The sequence below is a fragment of the Mastacembelus armatus genome, chromosome 13, assembly GCF_900324485.2.
Source record: "Mastacembelus armatus chromosome 13, fMasArm1.2, whole genome shotgun sequence".
Lineage (NCBI taxonomy): Eukaryota > Metazoa > Chordata > Actinopteri > Synbranchiformes > Mastacembelidae > Mastacembelus > Mastacembelus armatus.
Genome location: NC_046645.1, coordinates 10531966 through 10559615, shown reverse-complemented (window position 1 = coordinate 10559615; position 27650 = coordinate 10531966). Strand labels below are relative to the sequence as shown.

General features: G+C 41.5%; 2 protein-coding genes across 4 annotated transcripts in view; one reads left to right on the top strand and one right to left on the bottom strand.

The window, feature by feature from the left end:
* Positions 1-3128, bottom strand: part of map3k10 (mitogen-activated protein kinase kinase kinase 10) — a 29674-nt gene extending 26546 nt beyond the window's left edge. Inside the window, exon 1 of the mRNA XM_026299388.1 lies at positions 302-3128. Within this exon, the coding sequence (XP_026155173.1) occupies positions 302-1244 (943 nt within the window). The 5' untranslated portion in view covers positions 1245-3128. The remainder of the gene's footprint in view (positions 1-301) is intronic.
* Positions 3129-6558: 3430 nt separating this feature from the next.
* The window catches only part of sipa1l3 (signal-induced proliferation-associated 1 like 3), a 63767-nt gene continuing 42675 nt past the window's right edge, over positions 6559-27650 (top strand). The window contains exons 1-3 of one of the 3 annotated variants that reach the window (XM_026299151.1): positions 6559-6714; positions 18358-18482; positions 22005-22169. The gene's annotated coding sequence lies outside the window, so the exon portion shown is untranslated. The remainder of the gene's footprint in view (positions 6715-18357; positions 18483-22004; positions 22170-27650) is intronic. The other 2 variants (XM_026299150.1, XM_026299152.2) reach the window with 2 other exon arrangements.

The following is a 27650-nucleotide window of genomic DNA, read 5'->3' as shown; positions in this document are numbered from 1 at the left end:
ATACTCTTCTGTTTTGGCTCTATATTGCATGTGCATTGCTTCACAACATACACTCCTTGTATAGTCACTGAGCCTTGAGCTTGACTTGAGCAGTGAGTTACAGATATCGACAAGAGTGAGCTTTGAGGTTCCTCCTGAAAACTCTCTCAATTATGTGTTAATGCTATATATTTCTGAATGAAATCATTCCAGGTTTGTTGAAACAACCTTACTTCACCTTTTACAACTCTCTCTTATAAAACCACATGATTCAGATATTATCATATATTGTTTTCTTTTTTTACTTGTTTGCAGTACTTACTATTGCTGGACTTGAGGTCTCTGTGGATGATAGGTACGAATGCCTGGTTGTGCAGGTAGTCCATCCCCGTGGCAATCTGGACCGCCCAGTTTACCAGAACCCTTGGAGGAACCTTCTTCCCAGCCAGGGCCCGGTTCAGAGCCCCACCTCGTGCATACTCCATCACCAAGCACAGGTTGGGCTCTCGCAGGCAAACCCCGCGTAGTGCGATTATGTTGGGGTGCCGGAGCATCCAGAACAGCCTGGCCTCCTGCCGCACACTCTCTGCTGTGGCACTAATATCCTCATCAGGGTCTTGTCTAGCAGCCTTTACTGCTACTTCCTCTCCATGCCACAATCCTTTGTACACTTTCCCAAACCCACCAGCTCCTATCACCTCCTCCAGGAGAAGTTCTGAGAAGTCTATCTCCAAGGGACATTCACCCACACCACCTGCCACCAGGCCTCCTGCAGTCAGCTGCTGGTAGCTGGCAGCATCCCCCCTTGTGACATAGTTGCTTGGAAAGATACCCACCTTGTCCTGGATCTTGCCTGTCCACCAACCCTCGTCCCCAGACACTTTGGAGTCTTTAGAGAGAACCTCAAGAAGGTCCCCCCGCCGCAGAGTTAACTCCTCATCTGCTGTGGCCTCATAGTCGAACACTGCCGTCCAGTAGGGGTTGGGGTTGCTGGCCCCACAGTGGTGACCGGGGTGGGAGTCTGGGGAACCGAAGGAAGAGATGGTGGACGAGTTCCAGCTGCTGCCATTCTCCACCTGTACAACCGGAGCTGGAAACATTGGTGGTGGAGGGGTCATATTGGGGGGCATGGAGGAGGAGGAAGAGGTAGTAGAGGAGGGGGGCCCAGGCGGGATTAGACAAGGGGGAGGTGGGGAACAACAGCCCCCACAGCTGGTGCAGGACAGGGGGGCTGCTGTGCTGTTCACTCTGCCGTACGGGTTCATGGCAGCCTAACTGCTGTTTGATGCTGTAGGCCTGCCCTGTGTCAACTCGGGGACAAAATCCACATGGGGCCCATTGACTAAGATGAGGTGTCCTCGACCACCAGCAGGAGGGAGAAGGCCACAGAGGATCAGAAAGCCGCAACTGCTTCTCCCATCACCACATCTCACTGTTGAAACTGCCAAATCCCGTCACCGGTTGCTGTTGAGCTGTTGCTACGCAATGTGTAGGTAGCATGTATTCCCAAAGGCAAGTTCATTCAGGGACCGTTGCACATGAAGTTAAACAATGATTTAAAGCAGACCAGTACCATGAGTCTAACCCCTCAAAACCTAATTGATTGTTTCCACAACTGTGTCTTCTAAAAAGCTGCCAGAGACGTGAATCTGTGTTTAACTCAGGAACAGCAGTAAAATTAAATCCAGACGTTTTCTATTTCTCTCACTGGTCTCCCAGTTACTTACAATTAATAAAACAGTTACACTCGAATTAAATTAAGTGAAGTTCATCTAAATTTAACAAAAGCAAAATCTGGGCTCATGATAGATTTTTAGTTTTAAATAAATAACCTCATCTGTAGGAAATATTCTATGGAGAACTGGTGGCCTGTAAGAGGTACAAATGATTGTCAGATAGATTTCAGTAATACGGAGTAGTTAGGCTGCCAATAAGAACCGCGATCTTTGTTGGATCTGGATGAAAATCCTCCTCATTATTTCTTATCCAGCCCAGTGTAGATGCGCCTCCCCCGTCAACCATCTCCATGAACACGGCCTGTTTTTTCTCTTCTATACTGGGATTGGAAATATCCGCGGATATTCGCCCTACATCCCGACAAGCCGGTCCAGGCTAAATCCTATACATATATGGCCTCTCATGAGCCGGTTCAGCGTCTCTGAATAGCCTTTATCAAAAAGGCCCCGTCCATTTTAAGAGAGCCGGAGAATTAGAGAAACGAGCCGAGGGCAGGGCTGCAGGTAGGATTTAATACAGAGCTGCAAAGTGGCACCATGTTCAGCATCAAGCCAAGTCTGAGCACAACAAACCCGCCTCCGTGTCCGTGCAGCGGCTGGTTCAGTCGCCTCCGCTGGGCTACATTTGTGATGGAGGCCAGTCCTCGTCTAGAAAACAAACTCTTGTTCACCGGAGACAGTACAGGGGGGCCCGGCATGTCTCATTCTCCTGTTGTTTTCGGAGCACGCATTGTAGTTTCACACCATCAGTGTTTGAAAATGTCCACGGCTTCTTTAGGAAACACAGAAAGCATCAAGGCGCCGCAACAAGGTGGAAAATGTCAGCGAAGGTTTGCATGGAGGCATTGCAGCATTACAGTATAGCTGATCCGAGTGGACGGGATGACATAAAGCGATGAAGAGATCTCCTTCCTTATTAATAATGATAATAATAATAATAGTAGTATATGGTTGGCCTATTGTTTATTATACGGTTATTTATTATGCCGGGATCCAGATCCAGTCCCTGCGTGTCTTCCGGCCCAAAACAGCCTTAACAGCTTTATTTTACTACGTAAACAATTAGCGTTTAGTGTAACCTAACCTGGACACTGAGGGCAGCAACATCCACCGACAGCGTCGCATGGGCGTGTGTTTGCATCCGAGAGGTCCCTTAACCCAGTTTAGAGCCAAATACACACGCTCACAGTCCCGGTTCTCGCTGGTCCGCTATAGCCGTCCGCAAGTCTGTCGGATTCAAACAGGCTTTATCTCCAAAAAGACGTGACATTTCGAGCACCCGAGCTGTCAGTCTGCAGGCTGACTTTACATCCAGTTACACCGGGGTGTAGGCTACATAAGTGCGGACAAGTGTTTCTTCTGTCCCCGATCACTGATCTACCAGTGCTATGGATGGTCGAAGCGGGCAGCCAGTCTCCACACTTCGTCCCATCACTTATGTGCAGATCAGGGTGCAGCTCACCGCGCAGGGCGGAGATGAGGACGCTGCAGTCGGTTGGAACGAGACTGGCTGTGCTGGTGGTGATTGGTGCATTGTGGGTAACGTAGTCTATATGTGATCTGCTGACCTACATCATTGTGGCAGCGGATACTAAACTAAATAACTAAAAAATTAAAAATAGTACAGTTGTAGAGGCTTTGGGGTCGTTTCAAAGACAGTTGTATTTTACATTATAGTCTACTGCAAATATACAATATTTTAAAAGTAGAATATGTTTCAGTAATTAGTTATAATAATGCGACTGATGAAATGTAAATATAAAAAAACCGTTTTTATTGGAACCTGTTTTTCATGCTTTATTTCTAAAGGGTCAGAGGCCAAAGGTCAGCTGAAGAACAACAACCTCTAAGCTGGCAGTGAATGAATGGCTTAAGGGTACTTTGGCAGTTCTAGGCTCAGGTAGTTGAAGAAAAGCAGATCTATGAGTCGTCTTGAATAAAATAGCAATTTTGATAGGAGATAACTTTCAACACTATAATCAACACATAATGATGCAAATGTGTTCCCTAGGATTGTCTTTTATACAAGGGGTGCGGAAAAAATGCTGAGAGTCAGGTGCACAAGAAGTATAGACATAAAATGCTGGATCAAAATGTACAGAACAGAAATCTAATAACACTTTATAACAGCTCATGATTAACTGTAGAAGTTCATTGTATGAATCAAGCACCAATTAAATACTTACTGCTCATTACAATCACTTAATGTACTTAGTCATTATTATGACTTTAGGACTGTAAAATATATTACACTATCATTACTTTAAAAACTCCTCAGAATATCAGTTTTTGCAAGATACTGCAGTACTAGGGTTCAATAGCTGTTTTAGCTGTTCTATCTAAAAAAAAAAATGTCAGAATTTTATTGCAATTCAAATTCAAGGTAATTTAGTAAATATTCAATGATAGCCACACCCATCAATTTCTAAGCTTTGGTGACCCCTGGTGTCTAATGAGTGAAACACAAATTCTGTACTAGTCGATCAGTGTAATTCATTTTCACTCACTGGGGTATCACTGGAAACTTAATTTTCTGTGTGGGACATCAAGCTTGAACTACAATTTTCATTTCCTAAAGAACAGTGTGATTGGTAAAAGCTGCTGGAGAATTAATAAACTTGATAAGTTGATTGTGATAACTTGAAGTGAAAGCATATTTCTTGCTGTAAGTGCAAGCGGGAAAGGAAGTATGCACATTTAAAAAATGTAGAGGTGCCACTGACAACGTGTTAAACACTTCCCCGTATGTGTACTAAGCAAGAATCCTTTATGTATATTCTGTGAGAAACAGATGGTTGCAGGCACTCTCATCACCACTCAAACAAAATATTCATTAAAATATTAATAACTTCACCATAACCAATATGACCAAGCTAAATACACGTTATCACGTCCTACATATGCTCAACAGGTGAAAGCATGTTTTGTAATGTTAGGATGTGGGAATGGTCATTGATTTTGTTTGTTTGTTTACTGTAGGGCCCTCTAGTGGTAAAACAGAATGAAACATAAACATCTTTTAAGCACTTCCAATTGCAAGAAAATTTTACAAAAGGTGCTACACAAAATTGGATTAATTGACTCCTTGACTCAATATTAGGTCAGTTTGTTTATATTTACCAAGCTTGGTAGAGGTTGCAGAGTCATAAGTAGTGACCATATTGAGGAAGATTTACACAGTTGACTGCTGATGTGGACAATATAAACTCCTGTTGATAAGGACATGGATGATATCCAAACAAAATTTACATCCATCTCCACAGCTTTACATGTTAAAGTAGACCAATCTGCATTTTCTGCAGGAACCGCTGCTGATTCATGGACATTTATCTGTGCCTTGTGGTTCACAAGTTATTGGCCAAAACATCAATAAAAGATTAGTAATGGTTGTGTGTGCAATATTTCTTGCTGCAAAATGACATATAAGCTCACAAATGTCTGTCATGAAATGAAAGACTTCTAATGATGATATATTTATAAAATGTAAAATAGGTTAATCTATCATTCATCATGTTATTAATGTCATTCCAGTTTCATATGAACATGACAGAATAAAGTAGTGGCCAAGTTACAAAATGACTGCAAGGTCCCAGTTTAAAACAATGTTTCTGACTATTACAATAGGAATATGAGACTATTCTAGTTGATTTGTTCAGTCATCATGTCATGCAGATGACCAAGGGTCACCTCTGTCCAGACCAGCAATTCTGTAATGTTAATAGAAATACAAAAATTAAAACAAAGAAAAGATTTGCAATTGTGAGCCTTTTATTTATTTATTGTTTGTTTTTATACTTCTGCATTGAGCTCTGCATTTTACCGTTAAAGAAACTTCTGCAGCTATTTCACAACAGTTTTTAAATGTATCTGAATGATTTTGTGGAAGACCAACAGGTATATTAGTGGCTGAATATAGGCTATTACATTATGTTACGTTAGCGACCACAAGGTTGTGCTATTAGCCAATTTGTGAGTCCTAGCTAATTTGATCAGACAGCTTGATAAATACATAGAGTGCTTCTTTAGTGTTATGTCTAAGTGTTTACACAGTTGTACTTCCATAAGCAAAATATCATCAACAAATAAATGATGACTTATTGCAGGGTGAGATGACGTTTTATTGATCTCAAGGGTAAATCAACAAACTATCTAGCAGTATAGAGACAAATTAAAATTAGTCTGTCATTTATACAACATTAAAGCAAAGAACACATTAATGTGGTAATTAATTATCTACCAAACAATGAATTCAGACAAAACCTTTCTTTTGGTGTGGCGCAGGAGTGGACCCATTGAAGTTGCAGTGAATGAGCCGTTCACACCAAACATCCTAAGAAAATGTCTAAACTGAAGCAGTTTGTGAGGAAGAACAGTTTTTGAGCCAATCTTCAAAACTATCCAAAAATCCCCCTGAATATTGTGCAGGTTTGTTTAGGGTCATTTCTGCATGACGTTAAACCAGTTACTAAATTTAAATGTTTAGTCATCGCTGTGAATTGTTAATGGGTGTGTTCAGTAAAGAGATACAAAATTATAATTAATTGTGCGTTACTATACTTGTCACTTAGATTAAACTCAAATTACAATCCATTAGTACAAACCCAGCGATTCAAAAGGATCCTCACATTTGTACTGGCATTCTTCCTTTTATTAAGCAAAAGATCTTCCACACTGGCTCTGTCACATTTACCAGATGGTGCATATGCATTGTATGTTGTAGCATTATGCCTCATCACTAGTAGTAGTAGTAGTAGTGGTAGTGGTAGTAGTACTAGTACTGTGCTGCCCCTCTGTGTTACTATTAGTAGCTTGCGCCAACAGGGGCCGCGCAGGCGCAGTGAGCGCGGGCGCAGCTCCGCCGTGGTTTCGGTTGAGCTTTCTTGGCAACGTCTGGCTCGGTGAACAGACAGTCGACCGTCGGCCGCCGAGTGTTTCCACAATGTCCGGAGGAATATTTTAACGGAATACCAACCGAGCGGAAACACCGGAGCAGCGTTAGGTAAGCTGTTGTGCCCTTCTGGTTTTCTGTGAACAGTTTTTAGTAGCACAGTGCGGGCTCTTCGAAAGCGCCGAAAAGTGACGAGTGAAGTAAACGTTAGCACGGGAAACACCGAGAGGACGCCGAGCAGACCAACTTCACTCAATGCAGAAGGCAGCTTCTCTACCGGGGCTCAGCCGGCAGTCTCTGCGCCCCCTCGGTACCGTTTACACCGGCTTCGACCTCCGCTCATTCAGCAGAGTAACATTTACAGTCCCAAGTGTGCTGCAACCCGCAAAAATGTATTATAAGTATAAAATACTCTACAACCTCCCTGCTCATTAAGGGTCCAGTGCGCATGCCCACGGTGCTCTGCAGATTTCAGATTTGTAGTTTTTCATACCTGAGTTAATCTCACTCGTGAGGGACAAGAGAAAACGGTAAAACTACAAGTTCCAGACAATGGGAGCTTTGTTTGGGAGCGGAGCTAGCCAGCTAGTTAGCCTGGACGAGCTTTGAATTTCGAGTAGTTGTGCTGCAGTCGGAAGTTGCCTTGCCAGGAGGTTTGTTTCAGAATGAGCTGCAGGGAGAATATTTTTGCTGTACGGCCTCCCACGTATTTCTTTTGTAGCAGTGATGCAGTAGTTGTAGAGGGCAGGGGTTGTGCAACCTGTTTCAGTTGTGGTGATAAAAGGAGGATTGATCGTGCTCCTACGTGTTTGGACGTGCAGACCCTGTTGAGCTGTCATAAGACGTGTGTGCACAGTGCGCAGGATTTGCGAGGGCATATTAAGACCTTTGTGTGTGTGTGTGTCTGTCTGTTTGTGTGTGTGTGTGTGTGTGTGTGTGTGTGTGTGCGCGCGCGCGCTAATGTGTTTACTGTTGATGGTGATGCACCGCGTGTCGTCTCCCTTTCATGGAGATCCCCCGTGTTGCTACTGTATCCCCCAGCCGTCAGGAATGACACGTCGAGTTTCAGGATGATGGATCTGCCGTGTAAGAGCAGCAGAGCATGGCAGCTCTGCGCATCGTTTAGTCTGTTTGCCACCCACATGGAACTAATGTAAAAACTAATACCAGGAAAAATTGTGCGAATGATGTGATTACTGATTACTAGTGCTTAACCGCCTGTAACCGTGTACGGAATATGCGTCAATTGGCCCCAGGATACAGGCAGATCACAGCCCCCCACTCCTCCTTCATAAGAGCAAAAAGACGTGCTTTTATGATCTTTTTGTCCCTCCATGGTTGAGTTGCGTCTCTTTGTGGTCATTTTGTATCTCTTTTGGTCGTGCTGTGTCTCTTTTTGGATGTTTTCGGTTTCCTTATTGTTTTGCATGTCTTTGTGGTCATTTTGTGTCTTTGTGGTCATTTTGCAGCTTTGTGACTAGTCCCCTGGTGTCTCTTTGTCCTATTTGCGTTTGCACCTTTTTTTTTTCTTACAGTTTTAGTTATATTTTACAGTCAGTATGTGTACAGTTGCTTTTCATCTCTTCACTTGTCTTTATATTTAATTTAATTGGCTTCTTAACAAGGATTATTAATTCCCTCAAACTGAAGCTTTAGCCCAGGGGCCTCAGACCCACTGGGCCCCTGTAGGCCTGTTTAGTAATCCTACCATGCCTGTAACAGCGTGTTGAGCAGAACACTTCCCACTGTTTGCAGTATAATGAGGAAATCCTGCATTTCATCTTCAATTTGAGAGGAAACCAGATTCGACTGCAGCCAATGCAGCTCTGAACTGTAAAGTTTATGCTGTATATTAATGACATGGTTCTCTGCGTTGTAAATCCAATTTCCTGTGATCAAAGGCTGTGCACCAGACGGCAGAAGTCAGTTACACAATACTCCTTGTTTACAGTCTCCAAGAAGATATTTTCATCCTTTCCATGTAAGCAGAATTTCATACTGCAGTAATCGTAATAACATCTGCCACAGCTATGCTGTAATTAAGGTTGTAAAATTAATTTAGGCTAAGTAACAAACTCTTTGTTAAATGTCAGTGTTTTCCACATTTCTGTCATGTCTCTCAATAAAGTCAGGGCAGGATATCTTGCACCCACACCTAATGATATTGAGTGCATAAGTTCAAAAACTAAGATATAAAAATTCTGAACTCGCACTCAAACTAGTCAATGATCCACATAAATATGTTTCAGAATTTAAATTTAGTCCAGAAAGTGTTTTGCTACCAATGTTGCAAAATTTTGTCCTTTGAGTTCTATAAAAACTGTATGAACATGTTTGTTTTATCACATTATTCAAGCTAAACATGCCTCATTTCACCCACATTTGGACCCACACCACATTGTTTTAACGTCTCTCCAGTAGTCAGCTTGTAGATGGCTCCACTTTGTACCAGATAACAGTTGCCCACAGTCAGTGATCAGGAGGAACATCTCATATTTTGTCCTGCTTAGTTTGTAGTTTTATCACAAACAGGTGCAGGAACAAAGGATCCTGTCTTCAAAGATGGTTGAATGTGGGCCACCTGAGTTATTTCGGCTGTAAACATTTCATTGAATCACTATGTCATATCTTGGTAGAGGTGACTCATGAATTGTTGATCCCCCCCCCCCCCCCCTTCTTCTTTGTTCTTGTCAAGGGTTTTAATAGACTTAAACCTAGGCATATTGTCATGGTCATTGGTGAGCTTTTTCAAAGAGCGTCTCTTGTGATGTGTCTTTAAGGCAACAAAGATGGTGTTTTGGCACCAGGAGTTCTCCTTTCCCAACCGCGACACCTTGGCAGCCCTCCTGATGTTTGTAATTTTAGAGCGAAAAGTTTCTTGCCAGGTTTCTGTTTAATCCTCGGAGGCTTCTTAGTTAAATAATGGTTAATAGAAAAGAACAATTATATGTTCTCACAGTGTCTGCAAAAACACATACAGTACATGCACACAGGCATACACTCAAGCACCTCAAACAACATACATTACACGCATTGGGTGTCTCCTAATAGGTCACATAGAGGGAGGACGATACCTCAGGCTAAGGATGCCATCTGGGCTACGTCAGGGTGCACAGTGACGGCTGCATGTGTGTACAAATGTGCATACATAGGAGGCTGAACATGGAGTATTGTCTTAATTTGATACTACTGTATGTTTATATGCAGTAAGAAATTAGGCTATATCTTAGTTCATTGTTTCAATTTATAATGTTTTTTCAAACTCCTCCCTCTTTTGTTTTTTGCTCGCCCTTAGTGTTGGTTTGTACTTTTAAACTGACACTGTGATACTTATGTCAACAGTTAATATGAATGGGTCATGATATATGGCATCAACGCCTCCTCCCAACCGGGTTTCTCAACCTGAAGACCAAAACATCCTCATACATGCCAAGAGATCTCCAAATAATAAAGTCAGCATTGTCACAGTGATGCAGTAATATACAGATAAATCAGTGTTATTGATGTTTAAGCCAATTTGACTTGTCTAACAAGACAGGTTAGAGCCGAACAGAAAACGAGTGCACTGTGGGTGAGAGCCAGCACGTATGCAGAGAGAAATGAAAACAAAATTTTATTTGAGAATTATGTAATGTAGTGTTGTTTTATCCAATTTGATGATTCAACACTGATGTTTATGGAACAGCGTTATGTTTACTGCATTTGTCGGTGATGTTGACTACACATTGTCGGTGATGTTGACTTACATAGATGCTTATATATATATACATAATCACCTGATAATTTACACATCTTTGCTTATGTAAGAAACTCTAGACCTACACCTATCGTTTATGTTCTAAACAAAAATACCAGCAGTAAACAACACAGTATGTTGTTGTTTTCATACTTTTATTCAAGGGATTCATCTGTGGCAGTTGTCTCATGTAGATCAAACTCAGGTTGGCTCTGTGTTCAGTAGTTTGGTGACATATTCAAGTTTTAGTCAGAGTGCAGGGGTACAGTTCAAGATAAAATGGCGTTAGACCACCAACTGTATTGCAGCCACCCTGTAACCATGCTCGGTGATCTATTTGCCTCCCCTTGAGGGTTTTATCCATAAGTCAGCAGTCATGTCAGTGTCAAGAGGTGAGAGATTTATAGCAGGAGGAGCACCCTGTGTTTGCCGAAATGAGCCTGTGCTTTATGGCCTTCAGTGCAGCTATAAAACATTTGCTAGGTAGGCAGTTGATCTGTCAAGCCTGCCTCCTCTTTTTTTTTTTTTTTCTTCACACTCAGAGGTCAAATTCCCTCAAGGTGTTGTTTACCAGTCTGTGCTGCCTTCCCGGATAAGGAGGATGAAAAAGAGAATTACAGTGCTGAGTGTAAATAAGTCCAAAAACATGTTTGCATTCAGCTCATAGTTCTGCACTTTCTATCACAGAGGTCAGGTCTTCTTGATTTGGATGTAAGACAGAATAGGCCTCCCAGGCTACATCTTTCACTTCTCAACTCCTTTCTGTCTTGAATATGTTTGACTGGGGTAAATATAGCCTGTTGGTTTTAGCTCGAGGATAAACACAGATGTTGAGGAGGCCTTTCTTGCCACAGGTCGGCCTGCATCCTCCCCATAGTCAGCACTGGTAGCAGAGGGAGAGACGGAGATGAAACCTCACCATTAATCTATAAAACACATAAATAGTGTTATTGGATTTAACACTGAGCAGAGGCATAGATGGCTGCACACATTTAGATATCCTGACAAAGTGCTGTACATAAAGAGTGATTTACACAGACCTTTAAATATCTGTCCTTTTAGCAATTAAAAGTGGAGCCACTTTAGAGATTTACAAATAGATGTTGACCTAAGGTCTTGTATTCAGTCCTGTTAGGTGGTGTGGTTAAACTGGAATACTTGAATTTGTATTTACTGTAAACTTAATGATTTTCACAGACAGGATGTAAGAATCCCAGATCTCACTGTTTGGGTTATTTCTGACTTCTCACACTGAATCTGAGCCCATGATGTTCAGGATCTGCTGCAGTAACTGGCTGTATGCCTGCTAAGTCCCTAGGTATTGTTGAACAGTCATAGCTCTTATCTGTTGCTCTCCCCCCTTTATAAAGTTTCGCTCCAGCCCATATGACACTCTCAGAAGGAAATGAATGTCTTTTAGTGCTGTGCTATAGGAGACTGTTGATGGTAGTGGCACAAATCATGCATTTGATCTCTGGGGAAGAGACTGTTTTGGAGACATTCAGATACACAGCTATTAACATAAATTGTCAGGGAGTTGAGAGGAATCAGCTGGCACCATCCTCAGTAATGTCTTTATTCTCCCTCCTACTGGGGTCTTGTGCTGTGGGAGTTTAGTTTGTCTGCTGTTTTAAGTGTATGAACATGTTATTACACCTGCTTCATAGCTGTCTCTGATTGAAGCTTCACACATAGGGTTAAAAGGTGAGGTGTGTGTGTGTGTGTGTGTGTGTGTGTGTGTGTTTCCACAAAGTGGTCTGCCATGACATAAATGTTGTAGAAAGAGGAAATCCTGCATGACAGAATAATGAAACAGCTGATTCTCTTTCCATCTGTGTCTACGGAGTGGCAAGGAGAAAATTAACCTCAGCTGACCCACATACACACAAGCTTGACCATCACGCACCTGTCAAGTCATATGCTCAGCTATCTGTCATTGTTTAAGCTGCCAGTATTTACAGCTTTAGCCCTAGTTAATTAATCGTTGCTGTTTTTTTGTTTTTGTTTTTTTCCAAGCAAAATTTCAAGCTTATATCACTTATATCAGATAAATACCAATGTTGCATTAAGCATCTAAGAATTAATTCTGGGAATCTACATTTTGATATTTGATCATAACCAAGAACATTTTCAGTTTGAGGATAATGCAACTGTGAATGAGGGAGTTTAAAAGCCCTTCCTCTCAGTTCCCATTCTGAGTCACTGGATCAACAGAAGTTTATAATGATCCAGCCCACATGTCTAAACAATAAGTCAGTTTAATTGTAAAAAGTATGTATGTATGACCACGGTTTTTTCCTTTCTGTTTAGCAGTAGAAGCATTTTTCTTGTCCACAAATGGTGCTCATTGGCCTGTTTGCTCCTCCTGGCTGTCTCTGTGCTGCCTGTTGGAGGTGAAGCTGTTGGACAGGACGTGAGTGTGTACTGAGTGTGTGGTGGAGATGAGTGTCACTATGAATCAGACATTAGGCATCAGGGAAAGAAGTGGCCTTACACTGCAGAGATCAGTCAATAAAAAAAAAAAAAAAGGCCACTTCACAGGACATGAGTAAACATATTCCTTTCAAGGTCAGAAAATATAAAGTGATTTGTGTCTGTTTTAGGCAGCTGAAATCCTGGACTTGTCTTTTGCTCATTCATTGTTGGGATTTTTAGGATTAGCTCATCCCAGTTAAAGCAAAGAAACCACGCTGCCTCCAACTGCAAAGAAAAGGGTGTAACGGTGAACACCAGCAGGAAACATGTACATAGAATTGTATGTTTCCAACATCCTCTGTCACTCAGGATGTTTAGCTTTTAGTGACCTGCTTGCCCTTGTGAAACACAGACAGACATGTCTCTGTGTCTGGGTGGGAATGGGTGAGTCTAGGTATTTTTTTTTTCCTTGTGCGTTGATGTGGAATGTTTTATAAAACAATATCGAAGTTTTTTTATTTTTTCCATTTTGTGGTATGTGTGCAGAGAGGAATGCATACATACATACATACATACATACATACAGCCTCACCATCCCTCTGCCACTTCAAGCACAGATCTCGAGCTGCAACAGCTGACTGTGGAGCCATTGTTTTAATGCTAATAGAATATAGCATGTGGTCATTGAATGAATGCCTCTTGGCCCAGTGTTTCATGGTACTGTATCAGAATGTGCACTTTTCTCTCCTTATTGCCAAATCTGATTTGATACTGGAATGGAGGCAGTTTAGAGGACTATTTCACATGAGTTCACTTGGTCTATTCTACAGAGAGTGTATGGTATGCTAATGTGTTTATGGTGTTGCTGAGGCAGGGCAGTACAGTTAATATGTTAAGTCTGCTCGATGAGTAGGACATAAGGGGACTTCAGAGGAACAGTAATGGCTGTTTTGTTTTAAGGCTTTTGAAAATCTTGTTCAGTATGTAATCAAAGATGAGATATTACCCAGAAGAGACAGTTTGAATTACACATCCGTCAGTTTGAAGACTGATGCCAAAAAACGGCACGTTCACATTTACTAAAATCTATATGATTGTATAAAATAAAGCTTAAACAGTTACAGTTTAAGAAGCAGACATCTGACATTAGCTGTGGTGTCATCCTGTGGAGTAGAATTTCCCAGAGCATTTACAGGTCTGTGAAGATAATGTCTATAGTTTGGCTCCTTCCCAGTACAGCCTCTCTTCATCCAGCACAGTACACATAGTATCTTGCGCTTTTTTTTTTGTTTTTTTTTTTTTTTTTGTTGAGCCTGAGCACAGACATCTTTTGAGCTGTTACATGTGAGAACCTGTGGGGAATGCCTTCCAGTGCTGTTTATTCAAGTGCCTGGTTAAATTAGTAGTTTTGTAATTATCTCTGCTGATGCCACCCATTGAAACACTTGCATTACAATGCTTAGCGCTTTGACTGGTTTTTGTGTTCAGTGTGGAGTAATTCCCCTCTGCAGGTTTGGCTGCTGCCCAGTTGCTTTCAGATTATGTGCTGTACTGCTGCAAGTACTGGTTCATTACAGTAAATACTCATTTATTTCAGTTGGCAACATCAAAGATATCAATTATCAGTGTAAGTATCTGTTGTAGGCTTACACAATGATAAAAACAGCTGTTTTCCCAACCAACATTTGTAAGTCTCCACATGTGTGCGTTTTTCATGTGTGCGCAGCAGTGTCTGCCATGAAAAATGTCCCTCAGGAGTATCTCAGACAGCGGTGGAGGAAAGAAGGAAGCAACAGAAGTTTGGGTGTTGCTCTGCACACAGCAGAGTCCGTTATCATCGTGGGAGAGGAGGAGACGGATGAGCTGATAACTCAGGAGGAGGGAGAGTAGGACAAACAGAGGGAGAGGCTAAAAGGGAGGTCTTCTAGAAAACCAGCTCATTCCTTCTCCTCTTTCACCTTCTTGATTTGTCCTCCCTTTTCTCTCACTCTTTCCCCATGACCTCCCCAGCTCAGCTCTAAGACAAATTTCAGATTGTAAGGTGGGCCTTTATCTGAGAAATAATAATGATGATCACAAGAAAGAAAGATGACAGAACACAGTGGAAGTGAGTAAGAATAAAAAGTATGTGAATGTGATACAATCCCCCCTAGAGAGAGGTGCTAGCCTTGGAAAAGGAGCGCGGGTGTATTGTCTGTGAAACTGTGGAGGAAATACACACTTGTTGTGTGATTGTCTCTGGAGAGGGTGTGTATGTGGAGCAGATCTCCTGTCACTGTGATGAGTATTATGATGCAGCACGAAGGGTTTAGAACATGAGGGAGAAAGGAGACAGTGGGCCTTTTGTCTCTATGTGGTAGCTAACCGGTGACTGTATATGTGTGTGCGTGTGTGTGTGTGCACTGAAGGTCACTATCATCTCCTCTTATTTGACCCACTTTGTTGCACAGAGGCTCTCAAACACCCACAGGTCCCCCCTCCCTGCCTCAGACATGCACTTAGACCATCTCTCTGCTCCCTTCTCTTTCCTAGACATGAACTCTGTCGCTGCTTTCAGCCCAAACACCTCAACACACAGCCACGTCCATTAAGCACATTTCTGCCATGCAACTACCACAGATTTTTTTTTTTTTTTTCACCCCTGATGTACGCTCACATGCACGGCTGTCGGCAGAGGGCTGTGTTTTTCCAGTGGTTCCCACGTCTGAATTTGACAGGAATGTTGGCAGCCCCAAGGGGAGCCTCGAGGCTAAGGGTTTTTCCCCTCCCCTCACAAAGTCTAAAGGAATAGTTCCAACATTTTGGGGAAATGTGCTTATTCATGTGATATAGAGGGATAGATGAGAAAATTGATACGACCCATGTATTTACAGTAAGTTTGAACCTGAATTCAGTAGGGAGATGGCTTAGTCTAGCATAAAGCCTGAAAGCAGGAGGAAATGACTTGTCTGTGTTTATAGGTAGGAAATCCATCTCTAAAACTCATTGTATCTGGTCTGTTTAATCCATACAAAACACAAAAGGTAAAAAAACAAGTTATGTTTTTCTTTTTTTTTTTTTTACCAGACACATTGATTTCCTTGAACCAGGCTAGATGTGTTTCTCCATTTCCTGTCTAAGCTAAATACGCTCTCAGGTCTAGCCCTTTAGTTAATGCAAATAATCTGAGTGATATTGATCTTATTCATCTACCTCGCTGCAAAATATTAAAATATAAAAATAAATATCTATATTTACCTAAAATCTCATTCATTTAAACTCTCCTACTTCTTTTACTCTTAACTCTCTAAACCTTTCTTCATTAGTCAAGTATTTTCAATCCCCACCATAGCTTCCTGTGCCTGGAAAAGTAGTAGTAGGCCAGTATATGCTCTTGTGAGCACATGTGAAGCTCACTATGGGTGCACATATGCATGCGTGAGTGCATGCATGGCTGTAGAACCACACCCTGGACTCACGCCATGCTTTAAACCAAACAGAGAGAGGAAGAGAGACAGCTTCTGGATGGATTTAGCTTGTTGTGACAACACTCTGCACCAGTTTGGTCCTGGGCAAAGATGACTCTGGATCTCAGGGTGAAAAATGAGCAAAGTGACAGCTGTGCAGGCCCTCATGCTGTCCCTGCTCCAACACAGCCACAGCCAAGTTTGCATTTGGACCAGAGGAATTTTTTCATATTTCTTAGAACCTTTGGAGGATGTTCCACTTTTTTGGGGTTCACCCTACAGAAACTGAGAGCTATAATAATTATTAGAACACTGTTTTCGCAAACTATTTGCTCCCACTTTGGAATTGGTACTTTTACAGTACAATAGGAACCACAACGTACGTTTATGTTCGCTAAACATTCAATTAAGCCATTGCAGCACCAGCAACTGTCAATATTAAAAATTATTTTTAGTAAACAACAGCATAAAAAAAGCTCAAATTAACCAACAACCAAGTCCAAGCTACATTTGCCACAGAGAAAATTCAGACAGATGTTGTTGGGTCAAAGCGAAATGTGAAAATTTGAACTAGTGTTTCTGGATGTCATGCAGAAGGGACATTGCTATGCCATCCATCAGCTGGCTTATGTTACTTCAGCTTTCCTACTGGTGATGTGAATGCAAGCAGAAAAGAGGCCCTTAAGGTCTGTAGTTCTTTGGTCTGTTCCTCAGTGGGGTAGTTTCTAGAAGTGGTTCCCTAGAACTGTTTGGTTCTCGGTGCCTACAGTGATCTATCTGGTACAGTCCCTCTGTAGGTATCACCTGAGGCTGGTTGAAGCTGACACACCTTTCACTCAGCTGTGATTACTGGCCTAATTCCACTTCTTAGATTGTGCTGTTGGTCCAGATGCCTGAGATAGTTTAGAAGGGCTGAGATCCTGCAGTCCCTTTCAGCTCCTCTGTGTGACTGACTGTGACCTGAAATCCAACAGGCATACATAAAATGATCACATATAGCCTTTAGCCTTAGAATAATTAAACTTTCCATACTGGGATATATATATGGGCTAACCCAATGACCTGGGCTGTCTGGATGTTTTTTTTTTGTTTGTTTCTTTTACTGTTGTTTTCTCAGAGGTTATGAATTACTTGGTCTAAAAAAATGTGCATGAGTGTACTTTGTAACACTGATTGTTTTCAAAAAGTGATGAAAGCCCACATCTTCAACCACTGAAAATGGCTGCAAATGCTTGACAATGGAAAACCCCCTCTGCTACACACATACAAAGCTGTTGTGAGTTAAAAGCAGCCACACCTTGCTCCCTTAATCCTTTTAGTTTAGACAAAACCTATATTCTGAATGGACTGCGTTCACCTGTGCTCACCACCTGCTGCTCATTTTGCACGAATACATGTTTGTGTATGAAGCACTGATATGTGTGCTTCTGTTTGTGGACACTTTTTAGTAGCTTTTCATCTCAAAACTGACACTGGGTGTCATTTATACCAGTAAATTATATGACAGGGAACATCTTGACAATAACAACAAACCTATCACCACAACTACTGTCAATCAATTTGCTTTTTCCCTGGTTTAATCCCCCACTCACTGTCTGTATTCTTTGTTTCTTTTTCTCACAGTGTCAGTTTGCTTTCTGCAGCTCTGTGTTTCAGCTCGGTCTCAATGGCTCTACTGTACTCTGTTTGCTCTCGCTAGTCAAAGTCCTGCAGGCAAACAGTGCCAGGTCCCTCTGGGCCCTGGGACCATGCTACAGCAGTTTCACCAGACTCATGTTACCACAGTGTCTGCTGATGACGTTGTGTGAGTAGTGGGGCCGTATGTGTTTGTGTGTGCTGTGGTGTTGGCTAAGCACTCAGCATGGACTTTATTTTTCTTCACTTCACAGATTAATAAAACATCACACAGATGTAAAGGCTCTATGTACAGCAAGAATGTACCCTCACAAAAGAAGACAGGGGAGGGGAGGTGGATAACATATCAGTGTGGAATAGCAGCAGAAGCTTGTAAAAGAAAGATGCATCTTCTCCAGGCAACGCAGCGTTTATCTTCCATATGGTTCTGATGCACTGTTGTGTCCAGGTCAATTTGCATGTTCACGTCAAGTGCACCTCCTTTCATTTAATCTAACCCGAACTTCTCCATGTACTCTGTAGGATTTGAAGTCATTCCTTGGTGCTGACATTGGCAGACAGAGGGAGGAGGAGGCTGGGGCGATTATGAGACTAGGGGTGTGCTTTAACCCACTTAGCACACCATCTCAGGGTCTCCTGCCAAAACGGTGAGCTTAGTGCTTTTAATCTGCTTCCCAGAGTGAGCTGATAGTTTGTTACTTGTGGCTGTGCTCTTGTGTTATTGCCTAGAAATGTTATTTGTGTAAGTTCTTTACTCTCCTTTCGATGTATGAATATTTGTATGAGCATGGTGTTTTTATTTGCTGATTAAATGGATGCATAGGAGTGCGAATCAGTCCATCTTGCAGCGAGTTTGCTTTGTGAGTTATGTATGCGCGTTGTCAGGGTCATAAACACTCCAGTGAAGTAGCCCTGCTGTGGTTTGAAGTGAGCCTCATTGGCCTTTGCAGCACTCACAGCCAAACAGGCAGGCCTGTTTATTTGCCTTCCTCCACACTGGTTTGTGCTGGACTGACCTCTGCCCCAACAGTCTAAGTACAGTCCAGTTTAGAGCTCAGGCAAGTCCATCCTCTCCCAGCTTACTGCCAGCACCACAAGCCTGTTTTCCCCACACTATACTGGGCTGTCTCTCTTAATAAAACGGGCTCATAACGCCACGTTCCTCACATTCTTCCTGTGCATGCAGGCTTCTCTCCTCTTTTTCCCTTTTTCTCACATGCATGGGTGGGTAGCACTGGGAAATGTAGACCACACAGTTAATGAAGCCAAACTGTGCACAATGCTTTTAATGTGTCTGAATGATCTTTACTTATAGAACTGTTTGTGTATTCACAACATAGCAGAACTTCACACAACATTTGAAGAAACTTCCTCTCTTGTGCAATGGACGTTGTGAAGGCTGAGTCACTGGTGGGGGGTGCGTTGTCAGAGCAGCATCTCTGTCTCTGCAGGTTTATGTCTGCCCCTTCCAGCAGAGAGGAGTCATGGCAGAATTGGGGTCAGATGCACTTCTTCAGTTGCCACACAGTGCTTATTTTAGCTCCCTTTTCCCAAAACAAACTCTCTCCTCTTCGTATCTCTTCTAATGTCTTCTATCTCTCCATCCTCCTTCAAATCATTTTCTCACAGTTCTTTCTCTTTTTTACCTATTTTAATATCCCTCCTCATGTCATGCATTTGCTCTAGGCACCTCCCTCATCTGTGCCTGCTAAAGTAAGAGGATAGGGATGGATTTATAATTAACAAAGGCTGATTCTAGCACTGAAAGGGAGAGCTGTGTAAAGAGTCTATGCGGAGGGGAGTGTTGGGTGGGGATGGTGAACAAATTCTGCTTTATATGTAGAGTATCAGATAAATGCTGAAGAAGAAAAATAAGCACATTGATCAGGCAGAGTGAGTGATGTGATCTGAAAGAGGTCTTTCTGCTTTTGTATGCATTTTTTGGCCTATGTTTAAGCTGCTTAACCATGACAGAACTCCACTTAAAAGCAGCCTACAGTACAGTGGTATGTAGTACAAGACTGCATAGATGCTCGGATGAGTTTGGGCAACCATAAAGACTTGTTAACATCCTATGGTAGATCTTTGTTCCCTCTAGACTACATTATCTCTGGTGGAGCTGTCACCATAGTACATTTATCACATTTATCCAGAAGTGCTGTAACGGCTGTTTGTATGTTTGTACAGGTGAGAGTATATGACTTGAGTGTAGATTTCACACGTTTCTCTCTCATAACCAGTTGAAATGTGGACTTTGCATGAGCAAACAGAACTCTTTTCTCAACGAGTCACATCTCATGAAGTGGATATTCTGGATTTGAAGGACAATAGTGCACTATCCTGTTGGTTCATACGTGCCAGGTTACTTGTTTACTCAAGAAAGGCAGTTTGAAAGAAAGTGCAAATGATATCCAAAGCTAACCCTCTGCATCTCTTATGAAGCAGGGCTGTTCTGAGGCTGTGAGGCAGGGCCTGGCCTGGCCTGGCACAATGTGCTTGGTTAAACAGATGGTTCAGCACAGGCCAATGTAGAGGAGGGCGGGACTGAAAAAAACTTTTAACCATCTGGGCACCAAGTAATGCTGTACTGCTTCTTTGTCTATACCTCGGTCAAGTGATACCTGGCTCCTGATAATAAGGAGTTAAGTGACCACTGTTGGTAAATGGTTTTGCTCACTTACAACCCAAGTAAAGCAGTCACAAAACACATTGAAAATTAATCTTCAACTGTTTTGATAATTGATTATTCATTGGAATCATTTACAAATCTAAATTATGAAGAATGTACTTGTCCATGGTCCATCAGTGTTAGGATTTTCTGCTTTTATCTAATTTTTGGAATTTTGAACTTTTGCCATTTTCTGACATTTAATACAGCAAACAATTAAATGCACATTACTCAATAATAAAGGAAGACCCCAGTTAAAAAAAACAAAAACAGTCCTGCATATAACCTTTGATTAAATAAAATATAGGGTGTCCATAATTGAGTTTTAGATGTTCTGGCTGGCTGAATATGTTACATTTGGAGTCGGGATGGCTATTTCTCCCCATTTCACTCTTTATGTTAAGCTAAGCAGAATCACTTCTTGCTGTTTGTTTTATATTTTACAGATATCCGTTGTACTTATTGTTTCATGTATCTTTACGCAAGAAAGTGAATCATTTCCCCAAATGTTGCACTATTCCTTTAAAATACCGCTGTTAATGAGAAGTCCTAAAAAAGAAAACAAAAAAAACAAAACCACACTAAGCTTCAAATATGATGTCAGCTGCCATAGGTTACACTGTGAGTTGGTCCATTTGTCCCAGAAACCAAAAACCTGCAGTGTGTACCACTGCAGGTTACAACTACATGTACTTGACTGAGTTTGCCTGAGACATCAGTTTAGGTTTAGCTTGGTTAATTAAGTGTACATCTGCCAAGTAAGAGATCCTGGATTTTAATCCTGTATGAGTCAAATTTAGACACAAGCTGGTTGCTGCTTATCAGAAATTACGATCTTGTTCAAATTAGTCACCGTCTGAATCACTGCATTGACCTTGAACAATATAGGCCCATTTTCAGAGAAATGTAGAAGTGACTGTTTTCCCAGGAACAAAACACTTCCCTTTAGATTTGTTTTTTTTTTTGTTTTTTTTTTAAAATGTGTTTGGTAGTTTTAGTGTATGTACTTCAGCTAAACTCCAAGGTTATGTGGTGAAGTACAGTGGCCGGGCCCATGCCAGCCCTGTGTCAATATTGGCCCATGTGAGTCCGTACCACTTCTGAGCAAACTAAAATGTTCTGGGCTTCTTAAGACTGAAGGAGAGCTGAACAGACGGACACAGAGTTTCTTTTTGCTCTGTCTGTTTCACCGCTTACAGCTGCCATGGTGCACATGCCACACCTGTTCCTCCTGTTCTCCAGGTCTGTGTTTATTAAAGGCATTAGAGCAAAACCACAGCACTAAGTGGTTAGTGGGTGGCTGCAGCAGAAAGCTTCATTAGATACTCATATGTACAGCATTCGTTCATGTGTGTTGCTTTAGCCTAACGTTTGCATTGTGAGCTGCTGTGTGACACACCGTCAGCAAACAGCTTGGACACAGGCCACCCAGCGAGACCTCAACGCTCTGGTGTTTGTCACTGACTCCTTCTCTCTGTTTCTCCTATGTTTTGTCCATCAGGCCAGGAAAAGAGAGAAATGAACAGTAGCACACAGGTGGGAAGAGTGGCCAGGATGACACAAAAGAATGTGAGAAAAGACTGCAGAAAATGAGGAGACTGCCAAAAAACGAAGGAAAATACAGATGGATGCAGAGCTAGATGCAGCGATACTAATGAGCAGAAAGGTGTGGATTGAGGATAGAAGTGTGTGTGTGTGTGTGTGTGTGTGTGTGTGTGTGTTTTCTTCAACTGCTGTGGCACATACAGCAAAGAGACCGACTGGTCTCATTAACAAGAGCTTCCACAGAGTCTTTGAAGCAAGCCACACCACCCGAGTCACCCCCACACCATAGCTTGAGTTACAGTGTGGGGGTGCACAGGAAGTTGTGGTGTTCTAGGAACAAGGTTCAGAATATTCTTGCTAAGGATGATCATTTTTCCAGAGCTTCAGTTGTGTTCCCAGTATTTGTTTTACTTACAGATGTATCTGATTGTTCTAGCAGCATTCTACCTTTCAAAAGAAACACCATCCTTTAGTTTTTGTTTGTATTAAGTCAGGAGGTTATTGTGTGTATGTAGGCTAGAGAAATTATTTGTTGTTTCTTTTTCACGGAGGTGTGAGGGACTCATGATGTAGTGAAACCTGATGGCCTGGTTTACATAAAGTCATCTTTGTTTTGTCGTGATGAAGTTGTATTTCCTGTTTTGCCAGGATTTCCAGGAACTTGCAGCTTTGTTTGTGGGTGATGGGTTTGTGGTGTTTGTATGTTTCTGGGAAATGCTAATGTAATCAACATAGGCAAATACATAAAAATCTGAAATGAAAGCAAAGAAAGAAAAGCTGTTTTTGCTGTTGCTGTAATGTTAATGTCATATTTCAATATTTGTGCATCACTGTCAAACTAGTATTTCACATAATCGGATATTAAAATGAGTTACAGTTGAATGTAGTTCAGATAGAAATGCAGAGGAACCACTTGCATTTGCACTTGTATACTTTGTCTGCTACATTCATGACATTGCTTAAATCCACATGCTCATATACAGTATAAAAGGACCACAAGCGTTTTCAAAGAGTGATTGTTTACCTTGCCAAATTTCAGTCAGCCATTTAAATTTTTCCAGAGTTGCTGTGAAAACGGGATCATATTTTTGGGGGTGCCCCCATGCTTTCCTCCTCCTCCCTATATTTTCCATGTTCCTTGCTTGCATTTCTTGATGAACATTTCCTTCCCTCTCTCCCACTTTCTCCGAACATCTTTCTAAAACCGAAAGCTTAACAGATCCCAGAAGTTTCTCCCCAGCCTAACCACAGAAGCTGATAGTCTACATAGATAGATCACTCAGACTGCAAAATATAAATTTTTGTTGACAAAAAGCAGGAGTAAAGCAGTTGTAATCATTGGATTCCTTTTCACCACTGAGACGACACAGTGACAGCTCTTTACCCTTTTATTCTGCAACTCTTTATTTGTTGCCACAATGTAAATTGGGTTGAAACTTAGTTCACAGACTTTACCATGAGGTATTAGTACTGAGCCTGGCTCAAGGGGGAGGGGGTAATGGAGTGGGAGATGTGTTTTTAATTTCCTCCAGCAGTTCTTCGTCTGCTGCTGCTTGGCTGCCTCTGTCCTGTGGTGGATTGAAGGGGTCTGCATCAGGATCATCTCAGGACAGAGTGGGTGGGGTGCCGCTAAACATAGATGGAGAGAGGGGTTGGGTAAAGCATGGTTTCTTGATAACAGTTATTTTTATTTTTTGATAGTCAGTCTTTCCTAATGTTACACCAAGAACTGAATGTGGCTGCCTCACAGCCTCTAACCTTCATGTCAGCTGTTCTTTATGGTTATCTTTTTACACTATATGAGTGTTGCTGTTCAGATCAGGTTTTGTTTTTCTGCAGATTTTTGAACCTAAAATAATTCTGCTTTGTGGCAGGTCAACATCTTTTATGTGGTTATTTGACACTGACATATTGTCACATGTATTTCTGAGCTGTTAAAAAGCTGAGAAGGCTCACATATGGTTGACAAGTTGAAAAACGTTGGGTTACATCTTCCCCAGCTTCTGTAAATAATAATGGGCATTTTGTCTTTTTCTGACATTTTGTAGATCAAACAATTGATCAGTCAAGTAGATAACTGTCTGCTAGTTACTGATTAGAAAAATAACATCATCATTAGTTGCAGCCCTAATTCCCTTATGCAGTGCAATAGGAGATGACAAAAAAATTATTACCATACCATATTACCAGGCAATGGTTTACATGTATTTTTCATGTGTGCAGTCTTACTTTGTTTCTTTTCAGCTGTGTTGTCCTCTCAGAAATAAATCAGAGGAAAACTGCTGCCTGCCTTATCCTGTCACATCTCCCACTGTCACTTGACTGACTGCACCTTGCAGCTGCACTTTAAACCTGAGAGTGCGTGGGATGAAATTAAAGCCTATGATTGTTTCATCTAAGCCATTATCCTGGACTTTGTTCATTTAGGAGGCTCAGGAAGTGTCAGTTTAAACCTGAAAATTGAGACTTCTCTCGTTCTGTCCTGCGTTTCATGAAGGAGTAATTTTCACATTTGCCAGCAGTTAAACCCTTTTACTTGTTCTGAGATTAATTTAACCGTACAATGTTACACCCACAATATGCCAAACCTTTCCCACACTTTTTGTCTTGGCCCGACCACTGGCTGTAGAACAAATCCAGTTACAGTATATACTATCTGTGTAGAAAACCCCAAAGGAGTCCATCATTTCACAGGCATCAAAGGGAACCGCAATGCACTATTATCACTATCTCTGACCGCTATCTTGTCAGCTCTGCCACACATTTTCTCAACCAGCTGAGCTTAATCTGGACCATACAGCTGCACAATTGGTGGAGGGAGGCAGCTGCAGTCATACTATTTAAACACAAGATCAGGCAAGAGGCATAACTCATGTTGTTAAATCATGTTGCTATTGCTATCTTGATTTTTAGGTGTAATATTTTTTTTAGCCACGTCCTCTGACCACTAGACTTTGAGAGTCTTTCATTCTGGAGAGACAATGACTGATGGGAAATTATCTGTAGCAGTCAAGTTTGTCTCTGACAGCCCAATTGTTCCTTTGGAAGCTGAGTCCTCACAGAATAGGGTTTTCACTGCCTCTTCTCTCAAAGGCACCATTCAAGGGAAAAAAAAAACAGTGAGAGAACTAGTGAAAAAAGACAGGGAGATAGAGAAAGACTGTTTGGGTTTGTGTCATAGGGCCTCTTTGTTTGACTACACTGAAACACACGTACACACATACACACACCTCAACCTTGGGCTCTTTTGCTATTATTAATGCATCATGCAGAGCAGGTTGCAGAAAAGATGACAACAGTGTCAGTCCTCATTAATCAGCTGTGTGAAAAACAACACTGAATGTCACTCAAAGTTCAATTATCTTGTTGCGTTAAAAGAAAGAAGGCGTATGGCAGTTAAGGTTATGCTCATGTGTCATGTCGTGCTTAGCAGCATTGTTTGCAATGATACTGACATCAGAATCATGCCGTCACTGATATGAAGACTGTGTCAAATCTTGACACTTTTTTTTTGTTGTTTTTTTTACGGATTGAACAAAGTAGACTGATGAAAGTTCAAATTTAGGTTGCAATAAGCTTTTTGAAACCTAATTATTTTCATTATAATTTATCCTGCTGATTGTTTTCTTAAGCAGGTTTATCTGCAAAATGTTAGAAAAAAGTCAAAATGTTTATATGCATGGTCAAGCTACTGTTATAGCTCCATTAGGCATTTTAGTTTGACCAGTGTCCTTGTCCCACTATACAATCACAGGAGAGGAATCGATTTACTGACCAAAAATGTGACTCCGATATGCTACCTTTGTTTTTAGTACTGAGCCTTTTTCAGTTTAACTATTACGTTACCAAAACAGATCAAACAGCCAGCTATGTCCAGCTGTGAAAACACGGACAACCTTATATCTCTTTACATTTCATATGTGCTGTTTTCCCTTGCATCTCTGTATGTTTGATTCCTCACATTAGCACAGCATAATTATGTCTCCACATCCAACCAAAAAATGCACAGGCCTTGGTTTAATACCCGCCATCTTTGTTTGATTATCAGCTTATTCTGCATTTTGTTTGACTTCTGGATCAGGCCCGTAATACAGGGGTCTGCAATTCCAGTCCTCGAGGTCAACTGTCCTGCTTGTTTTCCAACTATCCCTGCTCTACCCACTGCTGATTACCTGGATCAGGTGTGTTCAGCCAATCAGAAACTGCAAGGGCAGGGGTAGTTGGAAAAGAAGCAGGACAGTGGACCTCGAGGACCAGAATTGCAGACCCCTACCCTAGAAGGAATTGTGAAGCATACACAAAGTGCATAGGCCATTTTATGTCAGATTAAGTGTGTACATGCTGCAGTACCTGAACTTCCAACTGCATTATCTGGGTGTGTTAGTCTGACTTTGAGAAATTTAGTACGATTTCAATCAGACTAACATGTTTAGAAGAATTTAAAAAGTCCAGTTTCACTCGGACTAACTCAATTATCTGGCATATTATCGTCAGTCATATAAAGCAGCAAACACATTTAAGAAGCTGGAACCTCTAGTCTGATCTCTGTAGAAAGAAACAGAATATCAGCGATCAATACAACCTGATAATTTTTTCACTCTTTTCTTGTCTGAATTCCGAAAGCATTGACTGCAGTGGTCTGTTTTTCTTTTTCTTCAGTAAATCTTGAATGTTGACAGATCCAGTTCTTAGCCTTAAATACTCTTTTTGGCTCATTTTTGTGCCTTCGCTGATTAAATAATCTGTTTTTAGTAAAATGCATGGAGGAATGCGCTTTAGGAATTTTTTGATTGAAGCTTACCCCGTGTTTGACCTTTGCTGATGTGGTCACTGAAGGAAGTGAGATGGACTCTTAAGTCTGTTGCTGGGCTGGGAGACTGATCAGAGGGCTGTTGAATGAGAGCCTACATCTGTTTATGTCAGCAGCAGGAGTGCACTTCCAGAATCTGGGAACAAGCTATTAACCTTGACCTTTTACTACCCGTTGCAGGGGAGAATTTCCTTATGGGAATCAATAATCATCACATAATAATGTTCTACTGTACACCACCTCCAACCGTTTCCAGACCAGCTCACTTCTGACAGATATACGGTAGTGTTTCTGTAAAAGTAAAGCTTCTGGAAAACATCTCCGTCTCCTCTCCCTGCTGGAGGCCTTCTCTTCCTGAAGCCTCATCATCATTTAACCTCATTAGTCTGTCACTGCTCTGATACGGTTACAGGAAAGTCTTCTAATAACCAGCATCTCACACGTCAGTAAGCCCCTGTCTTTGCTTTGCAAAAGCATGTTTATAGAAAAATACCTGAGGCTATGCATTACAGTGCCTTTTCCAGGCATTTTTTGGAGAAAATATAAATGCATGTTCCACTTATTAACAAAATAAGAAAAATGTTAAATGCTTTGGTGTTTTTTCTTGTCTTCAGAGAGCTTCACAAAATCTTTGCCTGTGTAAAGATGACAGTATTTATCCTTGAGGAGAGGAAAATATTTGATCAAAGATTTAAGCAAAGAATCAGGCCAGATATTGCTTGTGATTTGCCTTTTATACTTTTTTTTTTTTTTTAGACATAATTAGATATTTTGGCAAATAAACTCATTCTC